At 47.3% G+C, this 18,351-nt stretch overlaps 2 protein-coding genes across 2 annotated transcripts; both read left to right on the top strand.

Moving 5' to 3' along the window:
• Positions 1 to 1,564: 1,564 nt before the first annotated feature.
• On the top strand, positions 1,565 to 2,930 carry N7509_008663 (camp independent regulatory protein; the record flags this gene model as incomplete). The annotated part of the gene is made up of 2 exons (XM_056633300.1): positions 1,565 to 2,291; positions 2,326 to 2,930. 2 exons carry the CDS (start codon positions 1,565 to 1,567, stop codon positions 2,928 to 2,930), a joined length of 1,332 nt encoding a protein of 443 aa, XP_056483920.1.
• A 9,481-nt stretch (positions 2,931 to 12,411) lies between these two features.
• Positions 12,412 to 14,441, top strand: N7509_008662 (Zn(II)2Cys6 transcription factor; the record flags this gene model as incomplete). The annotated part of the gene is made up of 3 exons (XM_056633299.1): positions 12,412 to 12,938; positions 13,057 to 13,145; positions 13,243 to 14,441. 3 exons carry the CDS (start codon positions 12,412 to 12,414, stop codon positions 14,439 to 14,441), a joined length of 1,815 nt encoding a protein of 604 aa, XP_056483919.1.
• Positions 14,442 to 18,351: the final 3,910 nt, after the last annotated feature.

The following is an 18,351-nucleotide window of genomic DNA, read 5'->3' as shown; positions in this document are numbered from 1 at the left end:
TTTATCGTACAGCTGTACCTAGGTATACATACTTTACCGTATTCCTTTCTTTTTCTCTAGGAAGTTCTTAAGGTATTCAATGAATGTTCCTTTAGATAAACAGCCGCCTTCTTCAAGTTCAGCCTTGCCACTTACCCCCCCCCCCTCCTTTCATTTGCCTATTTCTCTGATGTGATCCACGGTTCCCATGCACAAAAAGTCATGCGATACCAGTATCTTGGATTTGAAATCAGAAGTATGCATCGCTCGGGATTCCCTGTTCTTTTTCTATTGGTAATCTTTAATCTGTAAATTTAAATTTATTTTTAATTTTAATCTTTTTTTTTGTTTTTGTTTTTTAAGATTTCCTCTGGCTTTAACTCACATCTGCTTCCTTGTTTTTGGCCCTTCCCCCCCTGCCAGTCGTTTTCCCCTATCACATCTGGATCGTCATTCGCACTCCATCTTTCAACCTTAGTTGCCTTTCTCCACCCAACTCTGTTTTCCAGAGGCTATTGTATTACCATTTTTGAAAAATTTCCCTTTTTTTGTAAAATTCAAATCCAAATTCAAAATTAAATTAAAATTTCTTATTTAGGATTTTCCCCTTCCCTTTCCCTTTTCTGGGCCCCCTGGTCCATACATTGTCTATCTTCTCGCCCTTCGACCCATTCTTGGAAGCTCGGCGTTTAGCAACTTCCGTCCGATCGCTTGGCTCGCCTTTCACTGCTCGGTTCCCTTATTTAACCTTCTTTTGATGCTTCCTCATGTTTCGGCCACTGCTATTTCAACCCTTTCATACCCCCCCATCTGTATTTAAATTCTTTATATTGACCCTGACTCTCAACCCTCTTGCCTCTTGGGGTCTTTTCCTACCTACTCCGTATCCCCTTCTGAGACAAAGCCTTGGAGGGTCTAAACCCACACCCTTTTAAACCTTGTACGATAGTCAGTGAACCCTCCTCCGTGTTTCTGTCGGCATTCTTTACGGCCGCTTCAACCCACCTTTTTTCCCTTCGCCCCACAACACAATCTCTGCAGGCCTGGCGCTCAGAGTCATTACCCTTTTGGAAAAATTAAATTTCAGAAAAATCAAATTGAACAAAAAGAGAAGAAAAAAAGAAAAGAAAATTACGCCAACCTAACCTTGTTAGGTGACGTAAAAAAAGCTCGGCCGTATCCACATATCCACTACTCAGCCTACCCCATACCCGATCAACACTGACTCTCGGATCCTGGTTCCTCTTATATACCTGTTGGAACCGCATCTCTCCACTTCTGGCCTCTTTCCTCTCTTTCCCCCAACTTGATCGACTTCCTCTATCCTTGTACTATTCTTGTACTTGTTCGGTTATATACCTAGAGGATTTCCTAGGGATTAAGAACCCCTACTAACACAGCCACACCACTTCCCACCAGTCCACTAGTAACAAGATCCTGGTTATCGGCTTACTTCGCTGGGATACTGTGTTCCAAAGATCAGAACTGATCATTTACTATTCACTCCACTCGCCAAGTTTGAAATAATCTGACCATCGGAGCTCCTCTCACCCATCCGGGTCAGCAATCAATACAGAAAGATTTGATGGAGACCTACTACGGCCACGTCCGCACCCCGGCGGACGCAATCATTCTATTCGAGGCTTGTCGCATTGGCCTGCTTCCACGAGTGCAAAGACGACTCTCAGAAAAAGAGCGACAATCGATTCGATCGGGCTCGGTATTTGTCTGGGATGAACGAGAAGCTGGCATGCGGAGATGGACCGATGGGAAATCATGGAGCGCCAGCCGAGTATCAGGCAGTTTTCTGACCTATCGCGAAATGGAGGGCAAACGTGGAGGGGGTAGTGTCTCACAAAGTTCGGTATCAAGGACGGGGAAATCACCAGAGAGCAGGGGTAGTGACGACGATCGGGGGGACGGTACAGATGAGGGCCCAGATGGCTACCGATATAAGCCTGACGGTTTGATGAAGCAGTCCTTCAGTATCACCACTTCCACTGGCCAGCACCTTCACCTCATCAGTTACTACTCGCGTTCGCACCCTTCTGCCGCCAACCTGCAACAACCAACGACCGATCCCGCTTTGCGACATGTGCGACCCCAGAAGGGCCTGTACCCTGAGTCAACGGTCAACGACCAACAGAACCTCCCTGTTGTTACCCGCGGCCCGATGGCCGGCGCAGCGGCGTATCCCATCACCCCTCACCCGATGGGCGCCTATGCTGCGCGCGCTACTCATGCCCCCTCATACACGCCGCCATCCTATGCCTGGCCCCCCCACCCCGCTTGCAACCCCGCCTACCGTGGCCGTGCCTCCATATGGCGCCTCCTACCTTCCACCAGTATCAGCGACAAACGGCCCACCGGGACCTCCAGGGCCTCCGCCATATGGGCACCCGCAACATCAACCACAACCTCACTCCCTGCCGCCACCTCCCCACGGTATGCCAGGCCCATATGAACGACCTGTCCATGTCGAACCTGCTCATGCCGCTGCTCCGCCATCCATCGTCCCTCAAGGATACCCTGGACGTTCACCACGAACAATGCACGAGCTCCCACCTCAACAGCAAAAAAGCCCGCGATATGCAGCCGTCCCAGACCCTCGAATGGTTTCGCCCCGAGTTGCAGCAGGCGCCATCCAGCCATCCAGTGTGATGGCTCACAATAGTCCTCACCTACTGAAGCAAACCCCGCCCATCGCTCCGCAACAGCTTGGCCCCATCGGCACATCACCGAAGCCAGCTGAAGGCAATGGCGTGCCCGGGATCGGTGCCTTGGTGAGCGGGACATCGCTTGCCCCCATTACTACGATGGGCGCTCCTACTGGTGCCCCGGGAAGCCCACCTGGTTCTCGCCCGGGCGTTCGAGATATCCCTCATGAGAAAATCGGGTTTGGCGGAGAGGATACGAGGGCACTGCGCCAGCTGGACCGGGTATTCATCTGATCTGATCTGATTTTGATCTAATCTGATTTCTTCATGATCGCTCTCAATTTCAACACCTAAAAGCTCACTTTACGATATCCTTCTTCCTTCGCCTTATTCGCGAATTCTTTTTACAGTTCGGTTTCTTGAATGTCGTTACAATTTTTCCTGATTCAACTGGTTTCTGGAACTGGGCACATTTTTCATCTGATATCCATATTGCTTGTCTTTTTTCTACGCCTTTTCTCCTGTTAATTGTGTGTGTTTTGTTTATTTTATTTTTAAGCATTTTGCATGGGTCGGCTGTCTGCATTTCCTGGTTCATGTGTGATATGGTCACAGCTCATGGGTCACGGGTATTTCATTTTTGCATTGGGATCGGTACACGGATAGGATACGGTTCTTGTATTCGGTTATTTGGTCAATCGACCTGCTATATCTTCCATTGTTTTCTTCAATTCCTTCTTTTCGTAGATCTCGTAGACCTCGTTTACTATGGAAATATTTGCCCTTGTTGCGATACTGATATAGACCCTTTCGAGACCCCAGTAGAATAACCTGCCAATAATAGTATCATGTCAATATACTACTTCGTATTAAGGCCTTAATGAGAACTCTGAGGAAATATTATTCATCAAGGATGAATTATAAGATGAAAGCAACAAAAAATGACTCAGATGGGACCTATAGAGTGTTATCTTGGCGCTCCCACTGACACAGTCTCTGGCAGATAATGCTTTTACGGAGTTGAATTAGTGCCAGTGACACTTCGCTGAGTCCTGGCTGTTCGGTTAAGGTCTACTTTGACATTAGAGAAGTGTATATTGAGTGGGTTAGCCTCGCAGTTTTCTTAGAAGCTGAGGTCTAGCTACCTCCATCACCTGGAAGAAACCCTGACTGCCGAAAAAGCCCCATCTACCTCGAGATGGTACATTGACATTGAAGCTAATATTTTTTTTCCTCAACGTCGGAATCAGAGATTGCAGTACGGTCTCAACAATATGACCGTGAAATGTTCGAAATAGGCCAGAGGTTTAGGTGCTCAATTTTTGATAGAAGGTTCGGTGAATTGCTTGAGCATCAAGCGCGATGTATGGCGGGCTTGTAAGAGAGGGGGCCAGCTGAATTGTGTTGAATGGAAGATACAGAGGGAAGAATAACTGAATATATTACTACTACTAGCAGCTCTCTGGTATATAAAGTCTATGGGGGTTAGAATATTGGTATATATAATGATTTATGCCCTTGAGGCCCATGGCTGTATAGAACAAGGCGGATCTATTGACATCCCATTTCACATCCGTACTAAGAACAACAGGGCATAATCACGCTTGGTACAAAAAGTCACTTGGGTTGCGAGTACAAACCTCGAAAGCTTTAGATCCATCTCGGTGTGACAAGGCGAAGAAATATAATGTTAGGCATCTGGATGCTTAGCCGTGTAATAGTAGAGTTACGACTCGGAGGCCATGGTAAGCCCTAAAGGTACTAGTATTGTAAAAATTGCCCTTGTGTACCGTCAAGACCTTGGGCTCATATGGCCACCCATGAGTTGCATAAATTGTGGGATATGCTTTTGTTTTGGTGTCCTCGACTGATCATCACTATCATCTTTAGCGCATCGAGCACTCAGCGTCATACAACCCGTAGAACGTGCCAATGTTCAGTAGCAACGAAGTTCTTCCCCTCTTCATATATTATCGAAATATATTTTCGTTCATATCCTACCTTACTGACCATTATTATCAGGCGTGGAGGTGCAATCGGCCAAGATATGCTTTGTGGTGGTTAGGCAGAGACCAGGCCCTCAACAGGGATTGTTCCAAGGTTCAAGATGAGTACTTCCAGCAACTCAATCAGACTTGGAAGCTCGCTGGGTATGTTTGCATGCATTCTCTCCCTTATGAAAACCGAACATACTACTCCTACCCTCGACTCGGCCGCGCCCTGCGAAGAAGCGACGAGACTTCACGCTGTATTCGTTATCATACTACAATGATATTCACCGAAATCGTGAGTTATTTTTTATATGCACCCTGTCATTACAATCTTCTCTACAGAATCTCATGAGCTGTTTTGATATCTGGGAGGTAAACGGATGTTATTGAAGCCAACCATGCGGTATTCAAAGGTCGATGACAAGAATGTGGCGGGATATGAAACAACGGTGAAGGGCGTTATTTGGTATTCTTAAGTGCTTACGGTAGTCGTTGAGCCTTCACCCTTATGATGACAAGACACATAGAGAATGCAACAGAGGGATCTACCTGTATGTTTTTTATTTGATGTATTGCACGTGAACAAAGCATCCAATGATGCTATGCCGGTCTCTACGTTTGCCAAACCCCATCCCAAGGACGCCTTCTACTTAAAGTAGTTGACGGGTTTTTGTCAAGCAGTTGAGTGATGTTCTTAAGTTTACTCTCCTCTCGAATTGGAGACATAGCGCCATCAAATATATCATGATATAGCTTCCGAAATCTCTGATGGTAAAAGATCCGAGGAATTGAATTACTGTTATGGAGACTATATTTGGAATTATTAAAGTTACCATGTCTGATTTCATAGCATGGATGCTACATCTATGGGCTGTGTACGAAAATGCCCAGGTGATGATTCATAGTTATTCAATCAACCCATACCATACGCCTTCATTTTCTTCATTTTATATAAAACCCTCAAATAGCTCAAAGATCAAGAGTCTAGTTCTATACCTAGGGCCAAGTTGGGCGACTTTATACGACCGCATCTAGACTACTACTAATACTGTGTCGTGTTCAACCCCTGGGCACGCTTCACCTCAATAATGACCTGGAAAATAAATCGGCCCAGAAGCAGATTCCCAGAAGCTTGCGGCGATGCTAATTTGGTATTTGTCCAAAGACTTTTCAATATATACAGATAAAAATAGACTATGTATATAATACTATCACAGGGCCCAACTAAATCATAAATTGCTCGATGGGGTGCCACGCCATGAGCGAGAACAAAGCCTAGAAAACCCTGACCCAGGAGCTGTGGTATCGAAGAGCACGAGGATATAAAGCAAAGGAGCCCAAGTAATTGTTTCAAAGGAACATATCACTCATCAATCTAGTACGAAGGCTCCGATAGTATTATCTCAAAATTATTTCAGCATTATCTATATCCAATGGAAGGGCTCGGTAGACATACTACTCAAGTTTCTCTTCATTGCTTCTATTACTATGGAGACCAACTACTCAGCACTTCGAGCCCCGGAGAGCCAAGAATGGATAGAACAGGGTTAAATAGACTCCACTATTAGATACCTATGAGCATGAAGACATAGAAATAAATCTCATTATATCTTGATTGAAAATTATAAACTTTCTATTCACCATTGCATCTCTATACGTCAACAGCAAATAGAAATTTGCTTGAGACTCGCCGTCTGGTATAAAGATCTCATTATGAGGGATAAGTCCTAACTGTATTACTAGTGGATTGGAATTGGATGAAGCATGAGGCTGTGCGATTATCTGGCTCAGTAGTTCTAGTTATTTTTTGAAATGAAACCAGACTTGGCTGCATGCTAATTAGCTTATCGTTGTTCGATTGTCAACCCTGGGAATGAGGCAATTTTCTTATCCTTACATTATCTTTTGTTTCGAAACAATTTCCTTAGTTATGAGGTATTTTCTAGTTGATTATTTCTCTATAGTATTTCGCTTAAAAGAGGCCCGAGGGACTCTCGGATCGACAGACCAGACCGAAGGCAAGGACAGTTGCGAACGATCGATCTCGACCCAGCTGCTTGGGAAAAATAGGCTAAAATTGGTTGGGCATCAATAGCGACCAGCAAAATTACCCGACGCGGTCCGGCTTTGTTCGCGATTCAGCTGACATGAATAATGTAAATTTTGGCACATTCACCTTGTGGTTAGGATCCACGCGCTACGAGGTAGATACAAAGACTATTGTCACTTCACAGATAGCCGACAACAAGAGCAGACTAGAACCACTAGATCGTGTTTGAGTATGTCGGTTATTCCGAAGAGGCTCTATCTACATACCGTGGCAAACCAAAAAATCCTGGATCGCTTAAGCACTTTTCCCCTAGGCACTTCAAGGATGCATGGTTGCCTGTATACCATTCTGGTCACCAGCCCAGCACAGCCCCTATTTCCAGCTCCGTGGAGTTGGTTGCCCAAGTTAAGTTCGCCACCCCATGGGACAGACGTTTCTTTTTTCTCGTATTGTGTCCGTCAACTAAGGTCGACCCGTTCCCTCGGGACCGGGTTAGCGACCAACTAGTTATTTGAACTACATAGGAGAAAGATGTCATCATGTGCCAGGGATATGGCAGGTTCTTTCGATCCAGTACATAGTTCGTGTGCATGCAATTAAGACTCTAGTGATGACGCGCAGATGTCAGGGCGAATCGTATGCCATGATAAATCTGCGCAGATCATGGCGTGATGGGCTTTATCATGATTCCGTCCCGGGTAATTGGGACAACAGGGGCTTAATTTGATCTATTGATTTCCGAGGTATACAGCCCTTCACAACAGACGAAGCGAACGGTTTCTACTAGAATATGTAGATAAAATTGAGTTAGTAGAGAGACTAAATAGACTGACAAAGAACCCGGGAGAAAATAAAGAAAAATGATCAACATATTCAACCTCCGTCCAGGTGCTGTCATGTTCTATCTCAAAGATTCGGTTATAGTTAACCGACATGTCAATCATACCCATCCCAGCAGTGCGGGATACTCCACTTACCGATAAGCCCTACATCGCGCTCAGATGTGTTCCTCGGAGATGCAAGAGCTAGTGCTCGTAGATTCGAGCATTGGCTTGGCCTCAAGATCGAGTAGACAAAACTATCGGTCGCAGGAAGGCTATTGATAATAGATCGCCAGTTGATACATATGCCAATATGCACCTTGGATGGATACCAGAATGAGTGGCCAGGAAGCTTCTGCCGTTGAATGAGCTTGGTCAAACTATTGCTTGACCACGATCAGTGACAGCCAGCTGGTGGTGATGTGAGCGATCTTGATCCACTCGGTGGCCCGAACTCTGGACGTTGCGAGTTCATTTTTCTCTGCCCAACCGATTATTTTTTTTTTCCAGTGAAAGAAAATTAGCGGACGATGGGATGTAAAATTGAGGGCTTCAAGAGGTATTCGGAATTTCAGTCCTTTGACCCGGTCAATAAAAGGGGCTGCAGGTCTCAACACTCCGGGAATCGACGAATGCTTATTCAAAACCAATCGCGTCTCATTCGCTGGTCATATATCCATTTACCCCGTACGAAAGAGCACTCACGCCGTACGTAGTACGAAGCACACGCGACACTGATTCCATGAGGTTCCATGATTCAAGTTTTCATGCAGACGCTGCCTTGCTCTCGCCCCCATCTCCTGGGTGGGGGGGGATTGACGGGGTTGGGCGGCCCGCAAGCTGCCGCTCACAATTTCATCATGGACAGAGGTACGGAGTACACGAGTTGGTGGCTGAGCCTGGGCGCACCGGCTTGAACTAAGAAAACTAAATTGGGAGTGGATTGACTAAAAGGAAAAGCGGGGGCCTGGCTGGTCATCGTGCGGCATGGCCATTTTCCCTTACTGGTGAAGGCGGCAGCAGTAACCTGGACGCGAGATGAGAATGAGATGGATATGAAGCTGACCGAGTAGGGCCGACAAGGGTGCCAGTGTGGATGAGTGGGGAAGTTAAGAATATCAAACAAGATTGTAAGCAGCGCTAGATGTCTCAGGAATGCCAGTGTACTGATCGCCCTGTTCCTATGTGGACTGCTGACCGCTGGCGATGGCGACGGAATTCTGACATATAGCAGAGCTGCCATTGGCGAGAGGGCTAGACTAAGTATAAAAAGAGACAAATTCTTGGTCAGTGCTTCACGGACAGAGACTTCGTTTGTCTTTTCTCCTCGTGGAGATGGTCTAGTTGGTCAATAGTGTTGGGAAGGGGAATATCAAAATTTATTTCGACACTTTTCTTCTTTTGGGGCTGTTCCTCCACGAACCAACGGTGGCTGGATCATGCTTATGTGCCATGCCCTTTGTATATTAGTGCTATTATAGGCCGAAGTGGCTCGGGGACCTGCTCTAGACTCTTGAGCATCAAGCCTCGTCCCCATCCCGTGTCACAGAGCGAAAGACACACCAGAGAGACAAGAGAGGGTCAAGAGGGTCAAGAACAAAAAAAGACCACAATTACGTCGGATCGACCGAAGGGGGGACCCGTTCTAGCCCACTTCTCCACTCAGTCCTTCTCCACCCGCCTCCGAGACCAGTTCGTATGAATGATTGGATGGCCAGTCTGCACCAAGAGGCCCAAGATCACTGTCGTTGCTGCATGCCAGCCAATCCAGCCGGGATCATCAACATTCTCGGAATACCTGCTATATTAGTACACGAGGTCAGGTGGATCATCCTTCTTAGTTCGGAGGCGTCATCCGCACGAAGCGCCAGGTACGGAATACAGAGGGACCAGCTGGGCTGCATCAACCAGCAGTTGTTGAATTTGTTTAATTTTACAAGCATAGAGTCTCTTTTCTTTTGCCGCTTCCCCACCAGGAACACGAAGTCCATGCGCGACCGGTAGAACGAACGAACCTGCATCGAAGTACTCCCAGGCTATACTTCGGCGGCACTAACCGGGTGGTTCACCCCCACTCCGCTCAACAAACGGGGGAGGAATTGTGGACGGGAACAACCTTCATTCTTGTCAATTAGAGTCACAAAGGGACGACCCGCCTGGATTGTGCGGGTGGTGGATTCACGGACAGGGACAGGGGTATGTACACATATGGAAATGCAACACTTCTTCCTACTCTATGCGAGGGTCGCCCCGCGTCGCGGAGAGAGAGTGCAGCTTATACGGAGTACTGTAGACCAGACAGACGCAGCCTGTCTGCAACACATTCCAAGGGTGCATGATTGGATCCCGCAGTTTAGTGTCAGATCATAGACTTTGCAGGGCGATCTCTTCTCAAGACACCCGGAAAAAAAAAGATTGACTTAATTTGCCATTTGCCATTTGGATGGGACGGAGTGAGAAGGGGGCCCCATCGGATTGCATAAGGTCGTTTGACCAGCTGTTTAGTCGCCTTGAACCGACCAGACTAGCCCACTCGAGCCCTGAGCGCCCGCAAATTCCGGTACCTGGCCTGAAGGGGACTAGAAGGCAACTAGCAAGGATCGCTGCTGAAACTCTCGCGCGGATTTGCCTGGGAGAGGCCCAACTGGGTCTCAGCTGATGCGAATGGAAAATGGCTAAACGGTAGCTTACCCGTTGGGGGGCCACTCCGATCATACGAGAAGACCAAGGGAGACCAAGGGAGGGTCATCATTAACTTCAGACGGGTTATGGTGAGAGTTAGCCCATTACCCAGTTGAGCGGCCGGCAGATTTCCCGAGTCCTGTGCTGTGAGTGAGTGTAATGTAATTTGCAGGTCTCTTCTCTTTCTCGCCACATTCCCCCTCCCTTTTGAGGGAAGCTAGGTCACAAGTTCGATGAGGGCCTGAGCTGGTGGTGGTTAGGATGGTTTGAGGTGACAAGTGACAGTCACAGTCACTCTCAATGTCACTCATGTACCCTACTCAGCTCCGATCGAGGCTGGAAGGGGAGAAAACATGGATTGACTGATCTGGACACGCATCATAGGCCGGGGTGGAACCCGTAGGCAGGAGACTACGTATGTAGGCTCTCCGAATCTGGACGATTCCTGCAGCGGATGTCCGTGCTTGGTCGCTCTAGAGATGATCTGGCCCACTTACCCCAGATTGTTGGCGGGTGGTACAGAGTACTCCGTACAAGGGCAGGCATTGCGTAACAGATTTCCAAGTCAACGGATCTTGCAAGTGGGCGTAGGTGTGAATTGAAGATGGGAGATGCGCTTAGACCCGAAGTTGGAGGGACTGGGCCTAGGATGAGAGAGAAGACCACACTCTGCAGTACTCGTACTCGGCCATACGTGGATCAATTGTGTTGGACCCAGCCATTTGTACAGAGTATGGAGTATGGGTATGGAGTACAGATGGAGCACAGATTGAGTAAGAGTTCAAGTTCTATTTTGGCCCCGTGTAACCTGCCGCGCTTTCCCTCGAACAAAAATGGGAAACAAATGACCAGTAAAGGAACGATCGTTACTTTACCATCCTGGTCAATATTGTGGGGGGATGCTTTGTTTTCCTGCGGTCCGATTTGCCCCTGCAAGTGCGATGCGCGAATCGCCGAGGAATTATAACTCAATCAGCCTAATTAGTGCCAGTGCCAGTGCCAGTGCCAGTGCCAGTGCCAGTGCCAGTGCCAGTGCCAGTGCCAGTGCCAGTGCCAGTGCCAGTGCCAGTGCCAGTGCCAGTGCCAGTGCCAATGCTGGCCTAGCAGTCCAGCTTCCTAGCTGGGTGACTTTCAAGTTGAGGCACAGACAGGGTAGAGCTATTACCCAGCAGAGTAAAGTATGGCCTAAACCCGAACCAGGACGGGGTACCTCGGTGGAATCGAGTAGAGTATGGACATATGGATGTTCCCATTCTGGCAGCTAGTCATACTATACGGAGTACTCCGTACAGAGCACTCATAATGGATCTTGATCCATTCTAGATCTTCCTGTTTGTCGCCTTCCTTCTCGAGCATGGGCTGATAGTCACTGTGGAGCGATGGTTCATGAGTACTCCGTAGGCAACCCCCCAGTGATGGAGAGAGAGGGAGAGAGAGAGAGAGAAAAAAAAAGGAAATGTTTTTTTAAAAAAAAAGAAAAAGGGAAAAATCGAATGTAAATCGACCAAAAATATTATTGCTTTTTTTCATTTTTTTCATTTCTTTTTTCCCTCTTCACATTTCCCCATTTTTCCCTCGCTTGATTACTGCAAATCAGGGCGTCCGATCCAACATACCGGGCAGCCTCCCCCGCATACAAAGTTAAACTCTTAATGAAGCCAGTTCAAGTTCGTATGACCTCAGGCTTTTCATTACGAATTTTGTTCTGTTGAGTGAAATGCGATCTACGAGTACTCGTTAAATGAAATATATTCTGACGGGCCTCCTCCGCCCCCCACTTGTCTCCTCTTTCTTTCTTTTCTGTCTCTCTCTGTTCGCTCTCCCCATCCCATCCCATACATGACATGATCATCCGTTTGATCTGCGACCCTCCCACCTCTAACCACTATTCGTTCTAAAAGTACTCCATACGGAGTACACCTGGGCATACTACTTGCAGTACCCATAACTACTACTACTACTAGTACTACTACTACATTATAACCGCCCATCCTCCCCGCCCCATTTAGGACCCGCGCCCGCTTTCCCTCCCCTCTTCTCTCTCCTCTCTCCTCTCCTCCGAGTCTCTTCTCTCCTCCGAGTCTCTTCTCTCCCGAGCGCAACACTCGGTCCTTTCCCTCTGTTAGAAGGGCTTACACCCTCCCCTCCCCCCCCCCCTCTTTTTCCTTTTCCTTTCCTTCATTTGTCTTCCCTTACTTCCCCTTCCGCGGACCAAATATTCAATGTTGTCCATGCAGAATTCTCCGCTATTCGCCCATGCAGATTTGACCGGATCGGGTTTGCAGGATGAGGGATGTTCCGGCCCGCTACCCAATTTACCGAATGGTATCTCCATCTCCGGACTTCGAGCCAGCACCTCCAGTACCAGTACCGGCGCCAGTCCCGATGATACTTCCACCGATTCCCCCGACTGGCATGGCGGAGACCGATCCCCTCCAGCGGACCTGGATATCTCCATGAACGCCTTTACCCAGTCGGACGATTATATGTTGGAGTCACAGATGGCGGAGATGGACGAAATGCCCAAAGTGGAGGAGTTGGACGAGGAGGATATTCAAAGCATCAAACCGTCGGATGTGGGGAATCGCCATGACCATGACTCGGGCGCTCCCGCCGCTGTTCCACGGAAACGTGGTCGCCCTCGCAAACACCCTCTGCCCACTCCAGGGAACCAAGCCAAGATCACCAAGGGTCGCTCCAAGACGGGCTGTATCACTTGTCGACGTCGGAAGAAGAAGTGTGATGAGACCAAGCCAGCGTAAGTCGCAGTCCACATAGCGCATCGTCGCGCATCGTCGCCTCAGCACGATGCGATTCTCATTCTCAGTCTCATTCTCGATTTTTGATACTAATTGGGTGTTTTGGACGTGTCGCAGGTGTCTCAACTGTCAAAAGAATGCCGTGGTCTGTGAGGGTTACCCCCCGAAAGAGATTTGGAAGAGTGGGAGACAGAAGATGGCCGACGGTACGTATGATTTGGTTGGGATTAGCATTAGCATTTGGACTTGGACCGGGCGCAAACAACAAAGGATCAACCACTGACTGACCTCGCACATCCACAGCCGTCCTCACCCACTCCCTGGCAGCGGTGCCGCGCAATCTCCCCCTCCTCATCGACGGAATCGAAACCGACATCGATCGCCGCTTCCTCGACCATTTCGTCTACGGTTTCAGTCGCGTCTTGACTCTCGTTAACGATGACTCCAACCCTTTCAAGGAGATCCTTCTGCCCATGGCCACCCAACATCGCGGCTTGATGCACTCGCTCATGTGTCTCTCGGGATCGCATTTATCGGGGCTCGATCCGGAACCGAAGCTGAAGGAGCGCAAATACTTCCACTTCCATCGCGCCATCCAGGACTTGAAGGACAACATTACAGCTTCCTCAGCACAGGGCGGGGATAAGGACGAGCAGCTTCTAGTGGAGGACCCTATCATTGCCTCGACGATCGCCCTCAGTTTGAATACAATCTGTGAAGGAGAGACGAATGGCGAATACCGGCCGCACATGGATGCCGCCAGGTATCTCCTAGTGTCGCAGCAGCCACGGAATGAAAAGTTCCGTCAGTTCATCGTCGAGTTCTTCCAGTACCATGACATCTCCAACGCGCTCACTTCCCTAGACCGCCGTCCCGCTCTCAACTCCGGAGGGATACATCTTCCTGACTTTGTACCGGGAGCCCAGGCCGGCATGTTCTTGGGTGTCTTTGATGGTTTATTCAACTATATCTCGGAGATCACCCAACTACGGGATCGCATTCGGCAACGCTTCAATGAGGGATATGAGCCGGCCGTGGACTATCAAACTCTGAGTGAGGCAGTTCAGGTTGATACGGCCATTCGGACCTGGCAGACTTCGCACGAGGAGGACACCCCGAATTTCTTCCTTGCCCAACTATACCGACAATCTACTTGGGTCTACCTCTACCGCACAATTCGCCCCTCGCGTCCAAGCGAGAAGATCGCTCAAGTGGTCGACGATGGCCTGTCTTGGTTGGATCGCTTGCCGCAGGATGCCGGTGCTTACAGCATTGTCCTTATGCCACTCTTCTTACTTGGCTGTTCGGCATTCGTGGCAGAGCAACGTGAACGTATCCAAAAAGGATTCGAAACTCTCAAGTCATACTCAAACCTACGTAACATCGAACCTGCTTTCAAGGTTGTCACGCAGGTCTGGGAGATTATGGACACGAAAATCGAGGACAGCTGGGATTGGGAGAAGATCATTCATGACATGAATATGGACTTCCTCATTACCTAGACTGCCCTCTCCATCCCACCCCCCCCTTTACCTTCTCCTCACTACCCTTTGATTTGATACCCTTTCTTCACTTCTCCATTCTCTTTTCTCTTGACTGCTTGTTTTTGAATGTCTCACATTCCACATGATGATCTTTCCTTCGGGGAGACTGTACTATGTTATGTGGCGTTTTGTTTTTGTTTTGTTGCTTTGGGTCCGCATCTGCATTCGGTGGGGGGATTTGGCCTGTGCATGTCGTGTGTGTCTTTTGTATGTGTGTGTTCATGCTAGCTGGCGAGTACAGAAAGGTATGTGGTTGTCTCACAGACCCCGCTGTAAGGGGTTTTGACCGGGGTTTGGGGAAAGGGCGGGGATCGAGTGTCTACCGACGTCGATCACATGCCCTTTCGGGACAGATCCATTTATTACAGCTGTACTCCCTCTGTGCTGTTCTACACGAGACACGCACGAATTCCAGAGCCTAAAAGTCGAGGTGGTGTTTTTTCTTTGGCGGGCTGATATTTGATCAGCGGGGTACATATATTGATGACAACAGGGCGTTTGCCATTTGATTTATTTGGACGGCGAGCTATTGGATCTCCTGGATTGGCCAATGCTGTATATATTCACGATGGCTTTTGTATTTACTCTTAACTTCTGCTCATGTGAAAGTGAAATATGACGTGTATAATAAGCAAAAGTACCTATGTAAAACTTGAAGTAACTGAGTTTTTTAAGAGGCCTGGAGCGAATGAGATTTGGTCTATTGTAATTCAAGTTGCAGAAAGTTAAATGAGATCAGTCAACAAGAGCCTTGGAATGTCCTTTTGGCAGGCAGGCGTCAGCCTTGGAAGATGACCTACCTAGGTAGGCAAGTGACACCGTGACACTGGCAGCTTCAGCTTCAGCTACTACCACAGCTGATCAATCTATTACACTATTGGAAAGTTTACCAAGTTCCAAGTCGTTCACACTGGCAGTTATTTCCGATCTCCGATCACAAGCTAAGGAAAAGAGAATGTTGTCGAAAGACCGACAAGCCAAGTTCGGAGGGACTACTGCAAGTATTTCATGTATTCTAAACTTGGACAAGATCTTCTCAATGTCACCTTTTCAGCCCGATGTAGAACCGTATTGAAGAAGGGGGCTGCATAGCAATCCGTCGGCTTGGGTCTAGAGAAACCCTCATGGCTATTTGCCTTTTTCAATATACAGGATGACCCTCCAAGGCTTGGAAATGTTATGCGAACTCACTACCTTGACCTCGGGCTGGTTCCACTGAATCCGGGTTTCTGGGCAGTTTAGGGCTGAGCATCCCAGTCCCGCTAGCGCGTACCTAGCCAGCAGGATTTCATGATGTATGTAGCACTCAGTCGCACTATTTTGCAGCAGTCGTGGGTCAAAGTCCAGCCTTGAAATGGTCTGGAATAGCGATGCTCATAAGATCCCTGGACATTGCATGACAAGGAAGAAATCCGATGTCGGAGATTTGTAAAAGTATCTTTGTACCTCAGACCACCTCTAGGCCGAAACATCGTAGGAAATTTCCATCGCATTCTAGAAGATCGACCATGCGACTCCAAGGATTCGATATAAAAGCAATTCTACGATTGCGCCGTACAATGACGTGCATTCTCATCTCTAGTCTAATTTTGCGATTGTAGTACTCAGCACTTGCAGCAAACTAATTCATTCTCCGCTGATCCGACTTCCAAGGTTATCTTAATGTGGAGAACCTGGTGCTCGTTCTTCTCGGGTGATTTTCTCGCGCTACGGGCGTCATTTATAAAGATGATCAATGGAGATAGCATTGGGATATTCCGCCCCCATCATCTGCAGGAACAGGGGAAATTAAGCGGCGGGGTGATAAGCACAATGCCTTTTTTTTTGTAGATCTTGCTTAGGGAAATTTTAGTCAGTGAGATGTTAGCATTCACGGTGGACGTGTTGAGATGCCCTGTTTTCACGTTTACCCTGCGTAGTGCTAAGATTCAGATTTTAACACTAGGGCCGTTACAACGATGGTTCAAGTTCAATCATGCGCAGTGGAATTATCCCGTTGACTTTTTTTTTACCCAGCCTGATCTACTTGTCTGCCAAGACAGGTTTACGTTAGCTAGTACCTACAACGTCTATTGATCCCAAAATACCATTGATGTAAATTTCTGGTTGAGGATCTTGGTTCTGAATGTTGAGATTGAAGGGAAATATCATCAAAGGCAATTTAAATGACGAAAGACCTTTGGCCTTCCATCAGCCTGATAATATCAAACTTCAGAGTTCCTCATCCAATACATGGAATGAAGCTCGTACTCTTAAATTTGATGAAAGAAATACTAGTGCTGCAGCCTGTTATAGGTAGTACATAGTGCCATGACCGTACCCTCTAGTATTACTAGTCCTGTATATAGCTACAATGGAAGTTATTGCTTCAAACAGAAAAGCAGAGTCAACATCCAAGTCCATGATGTTGATGAAACAAATAAACCACCGAATTATCTTTCTATAACTGGGCCTACCTGTGAGGATGCTCAGATGCTCACAGAGATCAACGTACGGCGTAGCATACGAAGCAAAGGAAACAGTAGCTGTTCGACGAAAGTAATAGCTTGAGGAGAAGAAGAAGGAGGAAGCTGAGATAGAACTAAGTACATGTAGGCGTGGATGCCTAAGTGGATGCCATCTACGTCAGGCATCCGCGAATGGTAACAACTCCAGTTCGTTACACTACCTGTAAAATTTACAAGTGCATTAAACCAAGACTTCCACCATTGGGACATGGTGTCATTAAAGCAAAATGAGCATTAGATGGCAAGTCTTGTCTAGTACGATGTAGAAGAAACTAATAACCGGAAATCCGGAGCTAAATGACGTGAAAAGCTACTGGTATGCACATGAGTACGCATTGCGTCATGTTTGAAGCTGGTAGCAGTAGGTATAGTGATGGTTGGACGTGCACTGGGCCGTGATTGAGTGAAGATGAACTATACGATTTAGCCCAGCGATTATATCATAGAAGGATTTCTTCGCCGATTAATTATTACTAAACTATTGCCAGTGACTCAATTTCAAAAGGAAGGCCAAAGAGGACTATGTCTACACCCGCGTGGACTTTCCTAGAATGGTAATGAGAAATTGGAATCGGAGGGCTGCTAAATGGACCACCCTTTTTTGCTAAATGGACTATGGGCCCTTCTGACTCCAGATTAGTATGTAATCTCCATACAAATTTGAATATTGACACTAGAAAAGTTTCCAATTGTCTATTTTCTACTATTAGTTACCGTCTTCTAATATCATACTAGTAACTATCCAGGATAGAATATATTAGCTAATCTATTCCATCTCAGGTAGGTACTAGTCTGCCATGAAAACTTGAAGGCGGAGACTAGAGAGGTCAACAAGGGACTAGAAATCTTTGCAGCGTTATCGAGGTAGATTAAGTGTTACCAAAGTTGTATGGAGATTACATACTAATCTGGAATCAGAAGGGCCCATGGTCCATTTAGCAGAAAGGGTGGTCCATTTAGCAGCCCTCTGGAATCGTGGTAAGTGGGTTACTGCCGAATTCAACAGTCAAATGCGAAGCTTTCTCTGATTTCTGTTCCTCTCAATTTCTCAGAAATTGAACAGATCAATCATCATATCTTTATTTCTCGGGATGTTCGACTCTGACACCCTGTCTGCCTTGTCCGCAGATAAAGTCGACAATTATCTTCGGCATATTGAACTGCCCCACAGATACTGGCCTCAGAATAGCCCGAATTTGGATAGTGATCTTCTATCTGTTCTTCAAGCCTATCATTTTTCAACAATCCCTTAGGAGAATTTGGCTTTGCATTTCGCAAAAGATGTTCACATTTCACTCAACCTGAATGTTATCTATCAGAAGTTTGTCGACAAAAAGGGTGGCGGATATTGTATGGAGAAT

The sequence above is a fragment of the Penicillium cosmopolitanum genome, assembly GCF_028827165.1.
Source record: "Penicillium cosmopolitanum strain IBT 29677 chromosome Unknown utg000009l:1.0-9042332.0:1.0-9050551.0, whole genome shotgun sequence".
Classification (NCBI taxonomy): domain Eukaryota; kingdom Fungi; phylum Ascomycota; class Eurotiomycetes; order Eurotiales; family Aspergillaceae; genus Penicillium; species Penicillium cosmopolitanum.
Note: the sequence above shows the minus strand (reverse complement) of the source record. Positions and strands in the feature narration are given on the sequence as shown.